Source organism: Drosophila pseudoobscura, chromosome 4 (assembly GCF_009870125.1).
Source record: "Drosophila pseudoobscura strain MV-25-SWS-2005 chromosome 4, UCI_Dpse_MV25, whole genome shotgun sequence".
Classification (NCBI taxonomy): domain Eukaryota; kingdom Metazoa; phylum Arthropoda; class Insecta; order Diptera; family Drosophilidae; genus Drosophila; species Drosophila pseudoobscura.
The window spans coordinates 21,792,786-21,816,496 of NC_046681.1; the positions used below are offsets into that span (position 1 = coordinate 21,792,786).

At 44.3% G+C, this 23,711-nt stretch overlaps 1 protein-coding gene across 11 annotated transcripts; it reads left to right on the forward strand.

The window, feature by feature from the left end:
• Positions 1–985: 985 nt before the first annotated feature.
• Pvr (PDGF- and VEGF-receptor related) lies at positions 986–23,392 on the forward strand. Of its 11 annotated transcripts, none has more exons than XM_015180548.2 (18): positions 986–1,411; positions 14,082–14,326; positions 15,507–16,027; positions 16,527–16,701; positions 17,468–17,788; positions 18,118–18,489; positions 18,554–19,029; positions 19,132–19,158; positions 19,218–19,527; positions 19,588–20,037; positions 20,098–20,577; positions 20,642–20,801; positions 21,112–21,344; positions 21,405–21,674; positions 21,818–22,067; positions 22,128–22,200; positions 22,263–22,413; positions 22,516–23,392. In XM_015180548.2, exons 2-18 carry the CDS (start codon positions 14,254–14,256, stop codon positions 23,121–23,123), a joined length of 4,950 nt encoding a protein of 1,649 aa, XP_015036034.2. In that variant the 5' UTR covers positions 986–1,411; positions 14,082–14,253; the 3' UTR covers positions 23,124–23,392. The 11 variants fall into 11 exon arrangements, with proteins under 11 accessions (XP_015036034.2, XP_015036030.2, XP_015036037.2 ...); XM_015180544.2 differs by having other exon boundaries at positions 22,687–23,392; XM_015180551.2 differs by having other exon boundaries at positions 16,527–16,683; positions 22,516–23,123.
• The last annotated feature ends 319 nt before the right edge of the window (positions 23,393–23,711 follow it).

Here is a 23,711-nt window from a genome sequence, read left to right on the forward strand (position 1 = left end):
CGATTTGTTTGCAATTTAATTAGTATAATAGTCGGATACACAAATGATTTGTGGTTCCCATTTCTTAAATGCAGAGTAACCTCGTTGATGGCATGCAATCGACTATAACAGTAGCAGTCGTTACAAGTATTCAAATTCAAGTTTGAAGGGCACTCTGTCCGAAACTGGTTGTTATAAAACGACACCCTCTCAGATATAACAGCTTATAGCGTTGTGACATTAGACTTCGCTAACTTTGCTGCGAATAGATAAAACCAGAACAAAAGTTGTGTTTTTAGCCGTAAAGCATAAATATAGATTTATATTCCAATATTTTTAACATATTTTTTTTTAAATTTTAATTGATTATTTTAGATTTATAACTTTCAGGGAATCATCCATTCTTTCATCTACACGACATCTACATGTCATGTATGAAATGTAATAATCACGTAAAGAGGAATTTGACTTCCGATCATGGACAGAGAACAATTAACCCATTTTCGTAAGTATGTATTAATAATATTCTCCACGAATTTTAGCGCAGTCTATGTGAAAGATATCGTGGTCTAGCCTAACGCTAAGATACAGAATAGGATGGACCTAAAAGTGTAACAATTATTTTTATTATTAGTATTCTATCCGCAATCTATCTTGGGGGTTCAAGTGGACTAAGTTTGTTGTTTCATCGGTATATTTTCTGTATTTCTGAGGAACAGACGATTTTGTCAATTTCATCAATCCATTAAGCTTCATTTATAACGTTATATAGAAATCCAATAAAAGCAATTATTTCGAATAGGCCAATCACGTATAGAATTGATTCATCAATCGTACAAAATTGAGTGGGCATGGCTAAATGTTCTATTTAGCTAGAAATATTCGACGGAATATCAAAAACGAGGAATATGTATAGTAGAACATCAAATCGTCAGTATATTTACGGTATATTTTGAAAATGAGGCGGTATGTTTCGGTATATTTCTGAGGTCACACTGACACACGGTCACACTGCTATCGATAAGCCCGCTCACTTTTTCTGGCCGCCGACAAAAAACAACGGAACGAACGTTAGTCGCGAATTTTAATCTGAAACCGAAAAGTCCGTTGGTAAAAGAATACAATTCAAAAATATATTTTATTTAAAAATTAGTGAAACACTAAAATAAAGTATCAATATTCGATATAATTCATATATAATTCTGAAAAAAAAACAAGTCGCGCTTCGAACGGGGAATTAAGGTGCGCGCTCTAAACTTGCAAAGCAATACGTATACGTTTACGTACGATATTTATATGGTGATCTGATCTGAGCCAGAAACAGACTGTTCAAATTTTGTCGACGACGCAGTTTATTTAATAATTATTTGTTATTGAAACTCTTCCCCCACGCAAGAAGGTTGGAAGACTTCATTCAACGCAAATTGAAAACGTAAGCCGTAATACGAGTATAAGTCAAAAATGTGGTGCCCTAGAGGTTGGTTGTTGGCGGGCGAGGAAAACAAGTGATGCATCAAAAGGTGCTAAATAAATGAGCCGCCTTAAAAAACACAAAAACAAATATAGTTAGATATCTTTGGATTCTTACGTGCGAGTGCGACAGAGTGAGAGCGATGCAGTGAACAGAACACCTATACAAAAGCAAAGACAATAAAATATCAATGTGTCTACAGGTGTGTGGGGTGACAAAGCCCCCAAGAGAGAGGGAGAGCAGAGCTAATGTTCTATGATATTGAAATCTGAAATTCGAGAATGCTGTTCAATCGCAAAATAGTATCTCTGTATTTGTGTATCTCTGTGTAAGCCTGTTTTTTGTGGTTGCGTTGTGTTGCACAATGCAATGACAACTATGGAACCATCCAAAATTTGATTTCAATCGGTTTATAGTGTGTGGTTGCGTGTTCACTATCAGTGACCTTTTTGGGTGTATGCGTGTGTATTATCAAAACCCTGTATTCCATTGATAAGTATTAGAGTTGTTGTGTGTGTGTGTAGTGGTGCGTGAATACATCAACGGCATTCCGTTTCTGTTGAGAGAGCAAACACGGTCACCCCAACCCCATCACCAGCCCCAAAGCCCCCCCAGGTATCCAAGCTCTGCTCTGCCACGGCTCTTCGATTATGATTCATCGCTGGCCGTGATTACCGGTGAATACTCGTTGTTGTTGCGGTTAACTGTAGACTTCGTAAGATTGTGAATATGTGAATGTAAATATCTTCCACAATTTATTACTCTATGTATTAATCATCGGCCGGATATTTGGACAACTTCTAGCATCTTCCGCAACTCTCAAATGTTGGCTTCCTGTTGGCGGTTTTGCAACAACCGAAAAAGTTCACATTTCTTTTGTTTTCTTCAGGCCAACCACTTGCTTTACCCTTTACGGAGGGTATGATGGTTTCTTAGTAGATCTTGGACCTAACATTAGCAGTCGATAAAGCCATTAACATTCGTTTCTATGCCAATCAGTTACTAAATCTACGATCCATCAGGCTGAAACCATTCTTATTCACTTAATATCAGAATAATATATTAAAAAACTTCCAACCAAAGTTTTATCGAAACCGTAGCTTCTACAAAAACAATAGATCTCCCAAGAGTATCAAATACTTCGTCCATCAAAGGCCAGCCCTCCCCTTCTTTCTTGATTCGGATGAAACAACTTTCTTAAACCGGTTCTTCAGTTTCTTGACCAACAAAATGTTGATATAAACAACGAAACAAAACGAAAGAAAACGAATGCGGACTGAAAGAATGGAGCAAAATTAATTTCCATTACAAAACGTGACTCAGGGATTGCCTCCTACATCTCCATCTCCATCTCCATCACCATTTGTATGAGTATCTCTCTACAAAAGTTCTGATCTGATCGAATCAAAGGCACATAACTCTTTTGCCTCCAATTTGGGTCACTGCAATTGCTGGTCTGGACCCAATTTGTTTATTGAATGCAGCAGACCTCCAACAGCCAACGGCCCAACCCAACCCACTCTGCTGCAGCCTCCGATCGCCATCGGTTGCTCTATTTATCGTAACGTATGGGTTGGACTTCCAACGGCTGCCAGGCTGCTAATTGTTGCTGCTCCGTTCCGTCAATCACTGCTGGAAAACCGAAAATGTGAGTGGAAAATTGAGAATGGCAGGAGTCATATCAAGTCATAAAGCTGCCTCTCTAATGGGGGGGGGCACGGGCACGGCGACCAGGAAATGCATGCCTGGCCAATGGACTGTATAAACATTTACTGGGAATTCCCAGCCCCGCCTCCCCGCCAACATGCATTCGCTATGCAAAAAAACATTCCATTCCAGCCGCACAACTGTTGTGTTGTGATAACCCAAGGAAAATCAATAGGAAAAGCCAGCGATTCTTGGAAATGGTTGTGCCTTCCCCTCCCCGTTGGCCAGCTCTTTTTCACACCTTTCCCATTTTGCACAACATGGCACATTAATCAGGCACGGTTTATGGCTCGACCATCCATGGATACGAGCTCTTGCAAGTTGCAACATGGTCATGCCACACTGGCACCGGGACCGGGGACCAGGGACCCCGTCTCGGCAACGTGTCAAATATAAGCCAGAGCTGAGAAAGAGGAGGAGCGAGCTCTATTACGAATAAATTACCTTGTCTACTGGGATGGCTAAAACGACTTTAGATAGGGGCTTCGCACGAGATCCAGCTTATGCCCTGGATGAGCTCTTCCTGCCAGTGGAGGAGCTCTTCCTGACCCTGGATAAGCTCTTCCTGGTGTAGTATAAAGTGGATAAATGCTTGGCCATAAATTGGACATCCACAAGATATCATCTACACGGGAGAAAAGCTACAACAAGAGCTTCAAATCATATGGAAAATATCTCATATGATATATCATAATTTTCTATATGTTTTGTTAAAAGTTTCATTTCATAGATATGGAACATGCATATTTGAATTTCTAATGGATATATGTATTAGGTGGGGTTTTATTGCCCCCCAGGAAGCATACCTTTGCCTATAAAGAATATAAATATATTCTTAAGTATATGTGTTCCTATAAAAACTTATATGAGGGCGTAGATGTGCCAATGATCCAAGTCTGAATTTTACGGGCAGTTCCAACTCCCGCGAGGCGCTGCCACATGACGCTCGTCTCCTGCATGCATTATATAAATCAGATCTGTTGACAAATGATACAATTCTATGATGGAAGTCGTTCCTTTTTTTTAAGAAAATTCAACCATTCCTTCGATGGAAACGGAGAATCTGCATTTTCCTTTGGTACATTTTTCGCAGTGCACATAATTGAATTTAGCAATTACCTTTAGCCATACATAATTCAGATCTACCCCAACGAAAGTCTTCACAACTCTGGCTTTAAGTTCTAAACGTTCCATTTGCCATTGTGTTTGTTTGTTGTTGCGGTCGGAGACCGCACATTCTATGAATGGACACGAGTGTGGAGTGGTGTGGAGTGGAGTGGGGAGTGGAGTGAGGTCTCTATATCCGCTGGTGCTGTCTGCTGCTGTCATTGCCGTTCCATGTCCCCCTCCGAACCAACATAAATAATAAATGGACATCGACAACAAAATATTTTTGGCCAGGCCAGTGGGGCGTAAGCGCTTAACCATTCGCCGGGCCATAAATCTCAACAAAAGGCAGCAGAACAGCCGACAAGGCACTCCAGCTTTCACCTGGTGCCAGCGAGGACAGAGAACCCTAGAAGAGGAGCCTCATTTGCAGCAATCCATTCATTATGGTGTTTTTGTTTGCATCCTAGTTGGCGAAGCCAGTTAACCGGATTTGTAGAAAGTTTGCTGGCGTCATAAGTTCCTTCAAGTGCAATAAAGAACGAGTGCAATCTTGGGAGAAATGAAAAAATTTAATCTCACTTCCGTTGGGAATAAAACAAGGGCAGGGGCAGCCTCTGCATCGATTCAACCAATTCCACGAGAAATGCCGTAAAGTAAACATTAAAATTGAGTAATATTTATTTGCCCATCCATTGAGTGCATTGCAATTTCAGGTCAAGGCAAGCCTTCGATCCGAGAATTGAGCTATTTATTTATTTATTTGTTTTTATTAATCGTGCGAATACCCCAAAACAAACAAATTAAACACTTGCGGCTATTAAATCTACATATATAACATTTTCCCATTTGTTTCGATACGTTTGCGTTGTGTTTGCGATTGCTTTTAGTGGCAGCTGCCGCAACTACTTGTTGTCGTCTAGTGGGCAGGGTGCCAACAATTCAATTTCCCTGCAACAAAGCGGGACAAATAACACACACGGATAACAAGCCAAAGAAATCATCTTTCATAAAAGAGATATGTATATATTTTAATGAACATAGAAACAAATAAATACGAGTATGTATAGTTTTAAGTGGACAAAAGGGGGTGGTTAAAGATCTAGAGGGAGGGGATTATAGATTTATTTTGCGGAAATATATAGTACATACAATAGTTCTACCAATCATAAAAGGAGTCCACATCTACTGGCATATTCCCTTTCTGATCAGAGGTAGTAATGTTGCACGATTTCTAAGGATATTTATTTACCGACCCTGACCCGTCCTCGGAGCATTGGCAGCAATAGAAGCCAGGATGTGTGATGTATTGCTCCACTAATTGCCCTTACCATAGCACTACTTTCTGTAGATACAAGATTGGCCTGCTATACATCAGCTTTAAAACAAAGAATGAAGATACAGAACATGCTAATCCAGAAATGATTTACATTTCCTTCTCTGTGCCCTAAAACACTGCAGTTGGATAATATTGCTCATGCCTAGTAGCCACATCTAGTTCGTACAAGGTTTCGCTTATACTTTGGGGGTTTCTTAGAGGCTGCTGAGTTGCACAATCTCCGACACAGCCATAAAACTACAAAAAGTTTCCCAAATGACTCATCCAAAAGATACATTACCTCTGACGCTATTGCTGCTGCTGCTGCTGGAGGCATTTACTCTCTTAATTTCACTTTTATTTCCCCCGAAATTGGCGACTTTCTTTGCGGGTTATGTAAATGCAAACGCTGCCAAAAAAAAACACATTTTAATTATAATTTCTACCGCTTCTAGTTTGGATTTCTTTTCCGTGGAAGGTTCATATCTGTTTCCCGGCCAAATGGGACGTAAGCCCCTGTAAAGATAAGAAATTGCAAAACACATGGTTAAACAGGCTGATAAGGTAGGTGTCTGTGCCCGCCGGCTGGAAGTAGTATCTTTTAGATACAGATGCCCGCATTTGAACAACATCTTGCATACGATTATATGGTGGGTCTTTATCTTTCAACGTCTTGTGCGCTCTCTCTCTCTGTGGCAGCCACAGCCGCACAGCCTCCTCCCCGCTGCGTTTTTGTTGCCAATTTATCAACGAGGCAAAAGTTTATTTGTCTTTTAGCTGTTTCTTGTGCATCTGTCTTTCAGATTAGAGCTGACTCTGTCTGCTGTATGCTGTCTCCTGCCTCATGCTTCATGCCTCATGGCCCGGGCTAACATTTCAAAAATGCATTAGACCCGTATTCCAGCTGGGATTGGGGCATGGCACGGAACATGGTACCGCCAACATGGGCGTGGATGCTGGCGTGGGCGATGGCCTGGCCGGGTCGACGGGAAAAAGAATCAACACATAAATTGCACAACTTGCTGTGCCACGAGTGGGAGGTGTCCGCAGCGGGAGCTGCACTTGCCCCAAAAACAGAAAAAAATGTCAATTTATCCCTCAGGACAGAGGGACAGAGGGACAGGGGGATAGAGGGAATAGTGGAGCTAGGCGGCGGAAACTAGGGGAAGTGGCTATTCCACGGAACATTTATCAATTAATTAGAGCTCGACAGAGCGACATAAAACAAGATGTTGGTGAAATGTACCCGCTGATACGAGTACGAGTATCCCTTGCCGCCCCTCCTCCCTCGAGCCATCGAGTGCCTGACCCCGAAATGTCTGCTTAATTAATTAAGCCCCCAGATCTGTTGGAGCAACTATAAATTTCAGTGGCAATAGATAATGCGAGTACATAATGAATTGTCCAATGGACGATGTCATCGAAAAGTTATGGTCTTCAATGAAAGTGCCCGGAAAGCATCTAATAAAAGACAGTGGGCAAAGAAATCATCATTATATGTTTTCAACACACTTCAATAAAATACCATAGCACTCGTATTTCGACTGTAAAAAGTTAGAAGTTAGATCTATTTCTTTTCGATTTGTACATTAAACTTTAAAGAAAGTGAGCCCAAGATTTGGTTGCTCTTTCGATTGTATAAATTCACGAGTATAACTTAGAGATTAGTTTTGATACTAACAGATGGTCAGGAGAAAACGAGGTGCCGCGTCTCAACTCTTATACCCGATAGGCAGTCATTAAACGACTCGGCTATTTATGCTTATCAAGAATATTCCTACTTCGTGGGTTCGGAAACACTTCCACTTCCACAACACAGAACGAATCGGTTAACCCTCGAGTACCGGATATAAAAGCTTGATTAGATCTTGATTTAATCGGTTGGCCATAGCACTTAATGATTTTTGTAAAGAAGGATTAAAGCCAGTGCCACAGATTGCCAAACCAACGCAGCTTCTATCGATTCCTACACAAAGATAGTTGCAGCTATACTTTGAAATCCGTAGTTTCCATGGGGAAAAAAAGGAGTCTTTTCTGTTCTTCTATAAACAGATTGATCGAATATTCGTTTCACTCTGATCAGAATTGACATCCCTTCTGTAATCGTTCTATAACATCAACTGACAATTGAGAAAAACAAACACCTTGTCGAAGTGATGAAATATTATAAAAGATCGATTTTATATTGATAGCAAGCCTACAAGCATTCCATAAATTAAAAAAAAAAAAACAGAACGAACTCGCAGCGAAATATGAAGAAAACAAATTGAATTGAAGGTGTGAGGAAAATATATGATAGATGCCACACCTCTCATTATTCCTGAACACGGAATCAAAGAAATAAATTTCAAGTAAACGAAATGTTTTTCCGAATTCTATTTGGCCAGAAGTAATTATAATATTTCCATATTTTATGGTGTTTTCTTCCCTGAAAATTCCAAGGAAATGCTCTACCATTTGCTAATAAGTATTTCCACCGAAACTTCATTAGGTTGCCGCATACTTATGACAATTTTGCGGGCCATCTGCTGCTCGTGCAAGGAAGGGCCTGCAAATGCCACTTGGTTAATGGAATTAGCTGGCTGTTAGCATGCCCCTGGCTTGATGAAACATTACCATGTCACCTACTCCTCCATCATGTGGTGGCACGCAAGTCCAAAAAGTACTCGCGTCATGGCCCAAAACGATGATTAGATGTTTGATTAGGCCTAGAGAGAAATAGGAGAGAGAGAGTTGGCCAACATTCGAGTGGGTCTTGGCAGCCCACACGCAATTTTCGGTGGTCTTTCCCTCATGGATTGGCGCCTCCACGGGGATTTAAGCTAAAGATTTCGATACTGTTGTTTGCCGATTGCCGTTTTTTATGATTTATGTGAATTGTCAAGCACTGAAGGCAGCAGCAAATCTTAGCTTGCCCCAAATTGCAGCAAAAATATATTTCCATTTTCCGTTCGTGGCGCTATTTGAATTTGTAATGAACCGATTGCTGCTGCTGCACCCCTTGGAGCAGCCCCGCCCCTCCGCCCCAGCCTGCCTCCTGCTGATCACTTCAGCATTGCAGAGATGCATAAAAATATTTCCAGATATTATTTCGGTTTGTTTTCGGTCTGGTTTCTACTCATTACTTGGCCAAGAGCCAGCCGCATGTTTTTCGCCAATTGCTGGCCAAAAGAGCACTGCCAGGCGGGTATTTGCGTAAACTTTCCATCCAATTTGTTGCTGGTTCAAAATTATAATTACAATGCACAAAGAAAATCCAGGAGAGGGAAAGCCCGCTCCGCTGCCTGGAAAATGCCACTTGACTTTTGCACGCACAGCCGCGCCAAAGGTCAACGGGTAAAAATCAAAAAAAGGCAAAGTCCCAGCAAAGAGTCGTAAATTCTCTAGGTGGAAAAAACCGAAACCAAAGGTAAAGACACTTTCCCCCTGGCTTTCGTGGATACTCGTAATTGCAGAAATAAACTGTGAAATGTGGCTCAATATAAAATTCATTTCGAGGCCAGCAGGAGACTGGAATTAGAATGTACAGCCAGCAGCGGCAGCACCAGGAAAAGTCGGGGAAATTTTCCCACTGACAAGGCGAGGGTTTGTCCGAGGTTCAGGTGAGTAAATGAATGCCAGGCACGTAGCCGTAGCCGTAGCCTGGAAAAGTCGGGGCAACACGTGACAGCAACCACAAAAAAGACCAACAACAGTCACTCGGAGGCGGGGCAACCACAAAACTGAATCGGAATCTGAATCTGTTGCACATGCAGCACAGCCGCACGAAAAATGCACGGAATAGGGCAACTTTTTCCTTTATTGGCCCATAAAAAAGTTGAAAAACATGATGAAAAGATTCTCGCGTCCAGCGTTAAACTGTCAAAAGTTTTTGGCTCGTAAATAAACGAAAGGAGAGTTTTTCCGGAGAAAATCCAGGCAGCTATAAAGAACTTTGTTTGTCTGGTGATGATGACGACGATGATGGGAGCTGGTACGTGAAATGGAACAGACTTTATTTATGTGTCGGACAAGAGGTGTTTGTAAACAATGAAAGTATCGATAGATCATTCTTTCAGCTATGGAGCGCACAATGGACTCTGTAAAGAACCTCCTGGGAGATCTATAGTACATCCGCAGAAAGCCAGGATCGAAAGACTCCTTCATGAACAATTTCAATCATATCATCGCTGTTTTTGTGCAAAAATAATTAGCCGAAGACATGCTCCGACAGTGGATCCGTACCATGAGCATATACAAAAGGATATTCGCCCTAGTCAAGATATAGAATCGCATCCGTCCATGGAAGTCCATGGAAGTCCAATCCTTATAGCGACATTCTCGAACAGATAATAGGCTTCAAGGATCAAGTGCAGAGACTGCTTCAGTCCGAAATTTATTCTTTCAATCGGAGCTGAAGAATGAGATGCTGACAAGACATCTGAGTTGAGCAGACCGACGACCCCATCGATCGAATGAGTATGTCACATACAACAATCCATTTAATATTCGGTGCCGTAAGTTCTGGCCTGAAATTGGAATAATGCTACGAGTACGAATATTATTTGGTGGCTATTTACTTCGGCCCCCCTATCTCCCCCTATAAATGCATTCATTCAACCGCTTTGAATGCTACCCATACCATTACACTCTCTTATACGTATAGTACGATACGATTAAATGTCTGTACGATTATATCTCAATTTATTTGCCGCTCGAGTGCGTCGCCGTTTAATTAATACGCAAATATTGTCACTTATGTAAACAGATTCACATGGGCAGGAATGTTATACGTCATACATGAGTGGAATAAGGGGGAGGTGGAGGAGGCGGAGGAGAAGGTGGGTTGGACATTGGCGAGTGAGTGAGTGAATGAATGAGTTCAGGCCGCACTCGACCATGGAATGACGTCATTCGCTTGTACGATTCCGATGGCCATAAACAATTCTGTGATAAACATATGTTAAATATCGATACATGCCATTGGGGATCTCGACCTAAATAGTACTCTTTCTCTGGCGTCTGGGGTGGCAGATACTTGGAGAAATGCTTCTACATCACTCTCTGAAAGACTTGGATAAATTACCTCGAATATGTTATCGGCTAAACATCTAAGAAAACATCCCAGCGAGTGTGAAAGTGGGAAATTCTTTTTGGGGAGGGGCGGCAAAAGTTAAGTGGAATCTTCTTAGAGTTTTCCAGCGCTTAATCAAACATGTGGCCCCTACCGAACCGCTTCGAAAGATAGGTCTAGAAATTCTTGATAATTTGTGGATTGCATAAACAGACAAACGAGTTGACTCAGATATTTTGAGTGCTAATGCGCCGCTGACTAAGTGCAGAAATATGTTCTTGAAGATAGCTCAAAGGTGGGACGGGACGACAAGCCCCAGTCCTGGTTCTCATTACGAGTCCCAGGGATAATTGCACGACCCAGTGGACAGAAACAATCAGAAATAATATCTGCGCTGAAAGGCAGGGCCAGCAGCTGGGCCTGCAATTAGGGCCTCCTGTAATTTGCGTCATGCGGGGCACGTGAGAGCGGAGCTGCAGCCACAAAAGCAAACTGTTGCAAGGCTATAAATAGCTACAATCGCTGCAGAAAAAGAAGAAGAAAAAGAAGCGACGGAGCTATGCGAATCGCCCTTGAGAGGAGGCGCTGTGGCACTGTGGGCGTGTCGCCATGACAACAACAACCAACAACATTCGAGCGACAACACAAACTCGAAGGAAGGCAAGAGTGACGTGCCCAGGTCCCCCCTCTTGGGGTTGGGGTTGGCACTGGGGCTGGGGGTCTGGTTAGTGCAACATGTTGCCAGACACATTTGATCGGCTGTCGGCTACTGGGCATCGGATTGAGTGGGGCTCTGGGAGCAGGAATATGTGATGTGGAGCTGGTAATGGTAATGGTGATGCCGATGTGGCTGGTCTGCATACTCTATGCTGTCTGGGGGAATATTCCGAATCGGCAGAGCACTAAAAGTGAACATTTCATCGAATGCTTTTATCCAATTGAACTTTGGATGCATAAAACATCTTTGGAATGGGATTTTAAAAGATTAGAATCCATGATAGTCCAAAGGGAAGGAAAACATTTCCTTGAAAGCCTTTGTGCTCATGAATTTCAAACAGGCCAAAGCTCTTAGGGTTTCGACTATAATTGCACAGAATCTACTACCCACCTGACTGGGGCGATGTAATACGCATCTCTTGAAATATGAGCGATAATGAAGGGAGCGCTCTTGTGGCAACTCAGATTGAAGAGAGCCTGAGGCCACTGAAGCCCCGAAAAAATCGAATGTCTTTGGTAGAGCCCTGTATTTATTCCTTTAAAAATCTCATTTAAGCAGACATCTAGTACCTAGGATAAACATAATTATTATTGGAAACTTATAGCAACTTAAGAACTTAAAGTTCTTTCCAAAAGACTCTCATCCAGTGGCACTCAAGGTATTAGTTCTGGAAAATATATATTTCTAAAGTATGTATTTTGTAAAGCCCCCAAAGACTGCTTTGAAAGTGTATTCCATCTACGACTTAGCACACAGGGGGAGTTTCTCCCCCAGCCAACAGATGGTTTTGTGCCTTTTCATCGTGTGGTTAAGGCAGCTCTCCTCAGGTGATTAGTGGCTCCAACCTACCTGCCAGACCTGTCAATATTTGCCAGCTGATTGGCTTCGAGAGCGTCAATGCCTAAGCCCCAATGCCCAAGGATTAGACATGGCGGGGGTGGGGGCCAGGTGAAACCAAAGTAATTTCAATTAGCCGATAAACGCCTCAACGACCAGCGAAAGAGACGTCGCAGCGTCGTGCCTGGGATCTGTGTTTATGCTGCACTGACCCGCCAGTCCGCCCGCCAGATCCCTGCCAGTGGCTATGACTGACAAAGATAAATGTTTTTATTTGCTGGCCAAATGGCAATTAGCCACAATACCCGTATGTTTTGGGCCCTGTCAGTGGGTGCTGCTAGGCTTGAATGTCATCAAGATGGAAGGTGGGGTCCGCACTTTGAGGTGCGCCCTGAAATTAAATTCCTGTTTATTGATGTCAAAAGTCCAGATGGGGACAACACTTGTTGTCTCGCTGCGCTGCGCTGCGCCACACTGCGCTCTGGCAGGAGGAGGATTATATTTTTACGACATGGCCACAGGAAGCCGCCCATCAGCCGAGACCAGAGACCAGAGAGCAGAGACACAGGCTACACCAGTCCAGTTCAGTTCAGTCCAGTCCAGCCATGGGGCATGCTCTAATTGCGGGCAAACGATGGCAGCGATGGCGACGGTTAGTCAACTTGTTTAATTGTGCATGTCTCGCTGTCATTTAGTGGCTCCGAGTAGCTCAGCTCTCCAGCCCCCCCGACCACCCACCATGTGTGACTCTTTTGACACTGAGTTATGGCCACGTGGGTCGAGTGGGTCGAGTGGGTCGCGTGGGTGGCCGGACCTGTTGCCAGAAGAGCCGCTGCTCTCTCTCTCTCTTATAGGTGTGGCTGTTGGCCTCCTCCTCCCTCTTAGTGGTGCTTGGCAACTCCGGATGCTCGGCTCTTTTCCGATGCGGAAGTGACACAGAAATATTGTATTTCGAGTGGAAGATCTCCCAGCCATTTCCCAACGCCACACTCCGCGTATGCGTAATGTCCGAGGCGAGCCACCAGAAGAGCCAGAGCTCTTCTCTTCGCTTCCCCAGATCTCTGTTTTTGTTTATGCGTACAATTATGTATTTTTTGTTGTTGATAGCCACCACCAACACGATTGTGATAGCATAGCTGGCGATGCTTCTGCTTGGGAGATTACGAGTACTCCGAGCGAGCACCCGCGCGCGGAGCCGGGTTCAGCTTCAGTTCCAGAATTGTTTTGTTCTTCACTGCGCTCTGCGCTCTGCACTCTCGGTTTTGGTTTTCTGTTTTCCTGTATCTGATGGTTTTTTATCAAGCATTTCACACTGTAACGGACATCTGACTGAATGAAAAGGCATAAACAACCACAGAACGGAGGGGCATGGGGCGTCTTATCGAGTGGCGTCTCCGTTCGATGCTTGGACCGACCGTCCAGCGCCAAGTTTCAGTCGGTTCTGGTTGATTATGCAGTTGGTGTGTGCCCAAAAGGCGCATAAAATTAACAAGGAAAAAAATATGTCAAATAAAGAAATATATAAACAAAAAAGGAAAATGAAATAAAGAAGGCACAAAAGTGCAACATAAGTGTTATAAGGATCTACGACTGTTTGAACAAAGAGTAACTAAATGGAACAAGTAAATATTAAGTACATAATAAATTAAGTATAAAACTCTTGGTGCCGTGATTGTTTAAATAAAAAGTAAAAACCAAAATAAATGATTTTAAAAACTATTCTCAGCCGCAAATGATTATATCACCCCTTGGGTTCCCAAAGAAACTATCAAAATTATAGTCAATGTGGCAGTATATCGGGCAAAGAGCCACTAAACACATTTTATAGTATATATTCTTCGCTATTTTATAATTTCTAACAAAATGATGTCCTCCATTTGATTTCTTGCAGTGCATCGCTAAGTGAGCAAAGTGACCAGTTCCAGTCGACCAGTCGTGACCATGGCATTACTGGGGCAAATGTGTTAACGCCTTTCGTATATATACTAAATATAGTAGTGTCTAATTAGCGGAATATTTAAACGAAAGCCAAATAACAAACAAATTAAGCGAAAATTGAAAATATGCGCCTGGCCCACAGTGTAGTGGCCTCCTGCTGGCTGCCGTTACTCATCTGGATGTCGAGGAGCGATGCATGTAAGTACGAGGCTTATCCACCATTCAAGAAAATCCATATTGTTGGGCATTCCCAGATTATCGCGGAGAATTTCACCGGAATTGATAAGAGTGAAGAAATAATGAAGAGAAGTGGACGCTAACGCTTTCAATTTGCACAATTAAAAGCCAACACATCCATGTGGGATTATGCACACATCAACAAGTGCTATATGCACAAGTGTCGGCACACGATCGCTTCCTGTCAAATGGCCAGACATTCCGTATAATTTATGGTGACTGCGCCGCATCTCCCTCTCCCATCTCCAATCTCTCCGGCAGACAGAAGCCCCCAGCCTCCGGCTGAAATACTAGACCCAATTGTGAACCTTGAACCCGCGGCTGATGAAGAACCAAATTTCGTTTCTACGACACTCGTAAAAGTGTCACATAAACGCCTGCTATATATTAGATATTATTATATGATCTTCATACTCAGCCCCCGCCCCCGCCTCCGCCCCCTCCACCATGTATGTTTTTTCCAATTGGCTTCGTCTTGAGCGGAGAACGTACACAATTCCAGTATCAGAAACAGCAAAAGGAAAGGAGGGGCCAGCCAAGGCAGGGCAAGGCACAATTGTTATCGCCAGTAAACAAATAATGATTCTGGAGCAAAAAAACAAAAAAATGAACATGAAAAAGAAATAAAGCAGTAGCAGGCAGCTATAGAGGATGCAGGGGTGTAGTCCGAGGGGAACTACTATTAAAATGAGAATCGATTCAATCAAACGGTTTTTCTATATTTTTGTATCTAAAGCAATTTATCCATCATTATTTTATACGCTTAAAGATCATGTTATGCCACATAAAAGTACGTGTATTGTTAAAACCCATAAAAAACCGAAAGATGATCTTTCAAAAGTGTTGTGTGTGGAAACCGAATCCCCTTCTACGCCCCCGCCCCTGCCCCGTGCATACAGATGCAACTTAAGAGCGTCGGCGTTCAATCGCAAATCACTTAAGTTCATTACAATAGCGCCACTGGGCAGAGGAAGGGCACAACGAAGGGGAAAAGGGGGAGAGACTGGAAGATTGTACTCGGCAAAACAAAAAGAAACAACTTAAGTAACATTAAAACAAATTTGTTATGATGCTTTTGAGGGATTAAGAGAGATCCGTGCAGATAGTTCAATGTATTTTATTTGACTGTTTTTTTTTCCAGTGCCTCGCCCCCAATTCGAGCAGGAGGATAACGAGGTGTCCACCAATTGTGGCGGTGATAATGGAGCACCCCTGATAACGCCCTGCAAGGAGTCCATCAAGCTGGAGTACAGGACAAACTACACGCTGCGTTGCGAGGCCAGCGAGCCGATCATTTGGTGGGCAAGTCACGAAAGTTCGCTGGTCAGTAGCTTCGATAATACGGAGGAGGATCCCCAGCGTCCGTATGGCCTGCAGCTGCACCTGATCGAGGTGACGGCGGACAATGTGGGGGCATACTACTGCATCAAGGAGTCGTCGGCAGAGTCCCTCACTAGCGGTCCGGACGAGAAGCTCGGCGAGATGCTGGGCGAGATGGTGAACAACGATCTGGCGAGCACCATTTACGTGTTTGTGAATGATCCGATAAATCTGCTGGTTCCGACGGCACCCATTGTCCATGCTCGCCAGTACACGGATGTGGTGATACCCTGCAAACCCTCGATGCCCGAAACGGAGGTGCTGCTGACATTCAACTCAGATGTGAGTGGTCCTCTTTTCTGCAGTTCCCAGCACCCAAAAGTAGATCCTTTCCTTGGAGTACAACTGATCTTTCCTTCTAGGGAAAAATAAGTTCGCTACGTCCCGCTCTGGGAATGCATAGCTTCTATCATAATTCGACTTACGATCCCCGATGGGGCTTTACATTGCATATCATTGCGAAGCCACCGCCGAGCATCTTCTGCGACGGTGATATGTTCGACATTCACTACTCAAGTATGTCCCACACAGTACAGTCCGTTCTACTCAGTAGTTTTGCCATCAGTACAATGTATATACAATATGTATAATATATCCAAAGTATCGTAAATATTATCGACTATCCTAATTATTACTCTAAGATAAAAGTCCAGAAGTCCAGCGAAACACATTTGATTATAGATGGGGGGGAATGTTGCACCCACAGTCCTTGCTTTAGATCTGCTCCATTGTAATATCTAATATCTGATTGACCCTTTTTGAAAATCCCTTCCTTGTGTAGAAATTTTCCAGCCAGACCTCTGGTCGTTATGATCCCAAGCGTGGCTTTACCATCGAAATACGAAGCATCACCGATGGTGGCGACTATTATTGTGAGCCCGAGTATCCAGCCGCAGAGAATGAAGAGGAGTATACGGTCATACCAGTCCGCTTTATCGGTAACGGTCACATTGATAGTGAGTTTTTGCACCCCAAAGTTTTGTGATTTGTGATTTCCGTCTCCTATATAGTACTACATGTCGTAAATATTGCTTTCAACTATTGCCTCTTTCTTTGATTTTTTTGGTTTTGATTTTCGATCATACCTTTTAAAGGGGTTTCGGTTATCGGTTATCGGTGGTTACCTGTGGCTATATGGTTCAAGGACGTCATCCAATATCGAAACAATTCAAAATTAAACGCATTAAATACACAATCACTCTATCAGAATACACTCTATCATGCCACACACACACAAATCTCTGCATCTAATACCACAGTTCCATTAGCAGGACATTCGGGGAGGATGTTGCCTATTTGGAAAGACTATACTATTACCAAAATGTTGCATGAGGCACCAAAATGTTCTATGCACCAAGTCTTTTGTACGCCTCACGAAAGACTGTGCATTTCGTTATTGGATTCTGGGGACCGACTCAGACGAAGCCGCGCAAGCAGCGGTCAGAGGCGATGGATAGCCCAAAAGAGAATTTAAGGAAAACTGAAATGGAAATTGGTGCCTCATGCAAGGTCTTGATATTTGCAATAATTTGAATCAACATCAAATCTATGAATGGTGCCCTAGTGGAACCCTGGTAGAGCCATAAACATTGCATCCAAAATGGAATTTACGTGCTAACAAAATGGTCTTTCTATCTCTATTCTCTCACTACTATATATCTTTCTCTTTTGGTTATTCCCCACATCCCTACTGTGTGTCATTTAATCTGCTAACTCCTCCAGCATCTGGATTGGATAGTGCCAGTACCTCGAGTGCCACCATCCTGCCGCCTAACATAGAATACGGTGTTGAAGAATACAACGGTGTTACGACTCCGGAGGGTTCCGCGGATAGCGATAATGATAATGATAACGATGATGATTTCCTCACTACTGTAACTAACACAACCAATGGTAATGTGGCTCTAAGCTCTGGTGCTGGGCTTGGTCGAAACAAATCTGAATCGGAAGATCGCTCAAAATTATACCCATTGCGTCGTAAGCGTAGTCCAGTGCGTCTTCTGGCCGCCCCGCTGAGTCCATCGCCCTCACCAAATCTAGGGCGTAAGTGTTGTATGTTTGTTGGATGTCCTAGCTGTTGTCCTTGCACTCTATGTTCTTTCCGCTTCCGAGGAATTTCTGTTGTTGTTGGTTCATGGACTGTATTATTTGTTCAACTAACAGCTAACGTATTGCTATAAGCCATGTACAGACTAAAACCCAGTAACCGCTTGATGTGCTAATCCTATGGATTGTAGTTTGTGTGTCCCTTGTCTATAACTAACCCCTTCATACGCATGAATACTCTTACCGCTGTAGAAACGCTTGCAATACCCCAGGAACATCCGCAGGTTCTTTGAATAATGTTAATCTCTCTACTATAAACGATATAGAAGCGAATGATCGCTTAAATAAGCCCAGCATCAGCTCTACGCCGGGAAAGCATGTCATTGTGAATGGGACTTTCACATTGGTCTGTGAGCTGTCTGCCCCGCAGGGCGTGAACTATGAAATGAGCTGGAGCACCCCCAACAGCAAAAAGAAGTGGACACTCCACGAGGATGCCTACCATCTAGATCCTCAGGGTCGCATCTCCTACACGAAGCCGCGATTCGACAACACCATGAAGAACAGCACCCATGTGGTGGGCAGCAGCAGGCTGACGGTGACACAGGCCCAGGAGTCCGATGAGGGCACCTACAAGTGCACTGTCACGGATAGCTTTGACCGCCTGCAGTTCACCACCTACAAGATGAAAGTCATGCGTAAGTGTACAATACTTACTTACTTACTTACTTACTTACCTTTCATATACATATACAAAAACAGAACCGAACACGACCTATCTGGATGTGCGAGAACCCGCCGGCCACTACAATGTGAATGAGTTTGCCAATAGAACCATCACAATGACCGCCGAATTTAGTGGATTTCCTCAGCCGATCTTCAAGTGGTACCGGCCCGATGGCAGCGAGTTCTGGGAGACGGGGCACAACTTCAACATTGAATCGACGGAGTCCAGCACCACGCTTCGGCTGCATAATGTCCAGCTGAAGGACAGCGGCACCTATGTCCTTAAGGGCAAGGTGCCCGAAAGCAATGTCACCCGCGTCCTGAAGTACAATGTCAGCGTGATGTCCTCGCCAGAGCTCAGCATGGATGATGTCTATGTCGAGGCGGGAAATGAGGCACATTTGGACTGCCTGGTGCGTTCGTATCCCCCGGCGGTGGTCACCTTTCTTTTCAGGCCCTGTAAGCTGGTGCCGCGATGGCCCACGTGTAACTCACTCAATCAGAACTTTAGTGTAAGTATCAGAGATCTGACTGCGAAGAATCCTTGGTGTTGTTTCGAATATTAATTGCACCATTTGTGTTTTGTCTTGTGTCGTTGTCTTTCATGCAAGTAGTCACCCGATGTCCAAAAGACATTTAAGGTACTAAATTACCGCCACTTAGCATTCAGCCTTTTCAAACCACTTTCTCTTGTCCTCAGTTCAATGTCCAACCACGACCGGGGCTACTCTCTGTGGAACGTATCTATGCCGTGTCCTTTACACCCACAGAGCCGGGCATACTTTCCTGCGCGGCCCAGAACTTGGTGGATGGAGTGCCGCGTATGGCCATCACCAAATCGCATGTGCTGATCGGTAACATTGCGGAGAAGATGACCATATATGGCCTGGATGAGAACCGGAAGATTGCCAAGGGCGATGAGGAGAGTTTCACTTGCGAGGCATTGGCCTATCATTTCGATGGCACTCTCACATGGTATCACAATGGAGAGGAAGTGGAAGCATCGGAGGGTAAGCGGCACTCAACAGACCTCTCTGCTGAATCCCTAATATCACCTGTTCCTCCCACAGCTCTTCTGATACAGACCAGCCACAGTGACTACTCCTACAAGAGTACTTTGAAGTTCCCGGCAATGGGTGATGGCGATCGGGGCACCTATGAGTGCCGTGCCCATCATATCCATAATCACACGCAGTACGATAGTCGGGAGATCGATGTCTATGTACACGATCCAAAGGCACCCCATTGGGTGCACACCAATCTCAATGCCAACTCAAAGATGGAGAAAAAACTGGGCGAATCTTTGGCCCTGGAATGCCGCTCCATGGCAGTGCCAAAGGCGAAGGTGCGCTGGTTCAAGGATGGCAAGGAGCTGCAAGAGACGAATCTCACCCACATCATTGAAGACGAGGAGAAGCTGCTGATCACCCACCTATATCCCTATGACGATGGCATCTACAGGTGTCTGGTGGAGAACCGGCTGGGCAGCATTGAGAACTCCATTACCGTGGTCATCGCTGGTCGGTTTCCCTTTCTCCATCCATGGAACTCAAGATCCTCATTCAATGATTCATTCACAGATATGCCTGGCATTAACAAAGCCTGGATTTGGTTTGGAGTAATGCTCTTCCTCATCCTCATAAGCCTTTGCGCCTTTCTAGCGGTGCGCTACCACAAGGAGCGCAAGCGTCATTTGGCTTTGAAGGCCGCCGGTTTGGCCAACTTCGAGGAGGGCGCCGTGGAACATATCAATCCTTCTTTATCGCTGGACGAGCAGGCGGATCTGCTGCCCTACGATCAGAAGTTTGAGTTCGCGCGCGAAAGCTTGAAGCTGGGCAAACAACTGGGCGCTGGCGCCTTTGGTGTGGTGCTCAAGGGCGAGGCCAAAGGGATACGTACCGATGAACCCACCTCAACGGTGGCCGTAAAAATGGTCAAGCGCACGGCGGACAATGAGGTGGTGCGTGCCTTGGTCTCCGAGCTGAAGATTATGGTCCACTTGGGACAGCACTTGAATGTGGTTAATCTGCTGGGTGCCGTCACCAAGAATATAGCAAAGCGTAAGTACCCCTAAAGAAAGCCTTAAAGAATCTCCCAATTAAAATATGTATTTCTATTGACCAGGTGAACTTATGGTCATTGTGGAATACTGTCGTTTCGGGAATGTCCAAAACTTTTTGCTCAGGAATCGCAAGTTTTTCATCAATCAGATAAGTCCGGTTAACGATAGGATCGATCCAGCCATCATGGTCCAACGCGTTTCCGAAACCTTTGAGCTCCATCGGTGAGTAATAGTCTATTATTTGGAGCATACCTTTACCAGAATTATGTGGAATTATTAACCCAACACATGTATATGCTTACTAACTGCTGTTCTCTGTTCTCTCTGTTTTGTTCCTAATCTTTCAATTGATCCCATACCAAAAACTAACCAACAAACAATCGTACACCATCCACGATCTAATCAAAAATCTTACCCCACACAAAACACCTTGATTGTGCCTGTTCTTGTGATCCCCAAAACCTGGTTGTGGCATCTCTCACTGCTCTGTGCTCTATGCTCGATATGTGTCTCTGTGTCTGCAAATTAATAGCGATGTAAATGGTGGTGGCTTGAAGTATGCTAATGTCGGTTTCCCCAACCATCCGTATATCAATCACATGAACTCCGTAAACAACAATTATACGCAAAATCATCGCAGAAATTCGGACAATGATCCACGTTCGGGCACACGTGCGGGTAGACCCGGTTCCGCTGGTTACAGCTACGATCGTCAGACGGACACCTGTGCCACAGAAGCCACTGTGATGACAACAGTGCCAGAGGGTAAGACTATGCGGGTTAGGCAACCAATAGAACGATCCTTGAACTCTCGTTTATCCCTAGATGAACATGTAATGTCTAACAACTCGATACAGCCCGCTTGGCGTTCCAATTACAAGACAGATTCTACGGAGGCCATGACCGTGACCACAACTGATCTCGTTAGCTGGGCCTTCCAGGTGGCTCGTGGCATGGACTATCTGTCCTCCAAGAAGGTCCTGCATGGTGATTTAGCCGCACGAAACATACTCCTGTGCGAGGACAATGTGGTCAAGATCTGTGACTTTGGTCTAGCACGTTCCATGTATCGTGGCGAAAACTACAAGAAATCAGGTGGGTAAAGCACCATTCAGATATAGATAAAAGTAAAGACTATGAAATACCACTAACGAATATGCATGAGGAACAAAAATTTTGCACGATTCCCTGGAACTAGCGAATGTTGTAGAGTCTTTAATATAAACATTTATTTTCAGAGAGCGGAAAGCTACCCATCAAATGGTTAGCGCTGGAATCTCTTAGTGATCATGTATTCAGTACTTATAGTGACGTTTGGTCCTTTGGCATTGTGCTGTGGGAGCTGTTTTCGCTGGCCAAAGTGCCATATCCCGGCATTGATCCCAATCAGGAGCTTTTCAACAAACTCAACGATGGCTATCGCATGGAGAAGCCACCCTATGCCAACCAAGAGATCTATGAGATCATGCTCGAGTGCTGGAGGAAAAAGTAAGCTCAAACGGAAACCCTAAATGAGCATGCAGTTTAAATATTTGTACATTCTTTCAGTCCGGAGAGCAGACCCTTGTTTGCTGAGCTAGAGAAGCGCTTTGCCACCATGCTGGGCGAGGATGTGACCAATGTAAGCGCTATAAAACCAACCAAATAGAAGAAATCCTAATGCGGAAATCTGTTTATTTGCAGCACTACCTGGACCTGAACAATCCCTACATGCAAACGAACATGGAGTACATGAAGAGCCAGTCCACAGACTACCTGGCCCTGATGGGATCCCCCGACGAACCCGCGCCGGCAGCACCGCGTTACGTGAATGGCCATATAGTGCCCGATATACGTGAGTATTGGAGCCTCCACTGGATGTGGTGTGATGACTAACCTCTATTGCACGATACACATACTCATTTGCGCACTCGATGCCACACACTAACCCGCACAGGAATCGAAGAGCTGCCCGATGACTATCAGGCCATGAGCCCCCCCGATACCAGCACTGCCATCTATTCACCCACGCGCCTCGATGGCGACGATATGGCACCAACGGCCAATTTCACAGAGTTTGCGGACTTCTCACCCCTACAAACAACCGACACCTCTTTCACCTTCCCAGATGCAACGCCGCCCCAACCCCAACGCCTTGTAGGACAGCATTCACCGACGCTTAGCAACAATATGAACAGCAGTGTCCACAAGCCGCTGCGCAAGAAGAACGGCCTGCCCACGGTGGATACCGCCGATCAGGCACCCGAGGAGATACCCATGCTGCATCGCACGTCCACATCGGATACGGAACAGAGTCCGGAACAGGGGCGACGCTTCAACCAGGCGCTAAAGCAGCAATATGTCACGCCCAAGCCATCGCCGCGCCATCATGTGGAAACGAAACTGAATGGCGAGTCCGAGAACTATGTGAATGTGAAGCCGCCGCGTAAAAATCTTGTCAATAAGCCCACGACTACTGGTGGCACCAGCAACACAGAAGCCTTCTCCAATCCCAGCTATCAACCGCTTTCGGGAGTCAATGAGAAGGTGGATCGACGGTATTAGACGTCGAAGCAGCCGAACCTGGAAGCAGCCAGCTAGCTTAAGTTAGACAACAATACTACTTAGTGGCATTCTGATATAGCTTTAAGACGAAACTCACTCCATGTTATATATATAGTTTATTAATGCCATTTCATGCATAATTTTAGTTAATAGTTTTAAGTCGAATTATCGTGTATGTTATATGTCTCCAAATGTGTACCTACGATTACTCAAATAGAATGGGTATAAAATGAACAGATCGATATATCACTGGACCCCACCGTCACAGACCCCTTTTGTGTTCTCTTATTTGCTATGAAGTTCGTCTAAATGTTTTAAGAGGTCTTGGCGATTACTTCAACAGCCTTTATTCCTTCCTCGTCTTGGATTTTTTCAGTTATCCTGATTGGTTAGTCCTAAAAATAAATTGTTCAGAGAAGTATTCATTTTAGTAAGGTTTAATTAATTTACAGAGCTCGGATTGGGAACGCTAGTTCTCCTTCTTATGGTTCCATTTCTGTGGGCGATTTCGTAGCGGAGGTACCAATGCGTTCTTCTGTACATAACCAATTTAAATGGATCACACTATTCTTACCTGATGTACATACA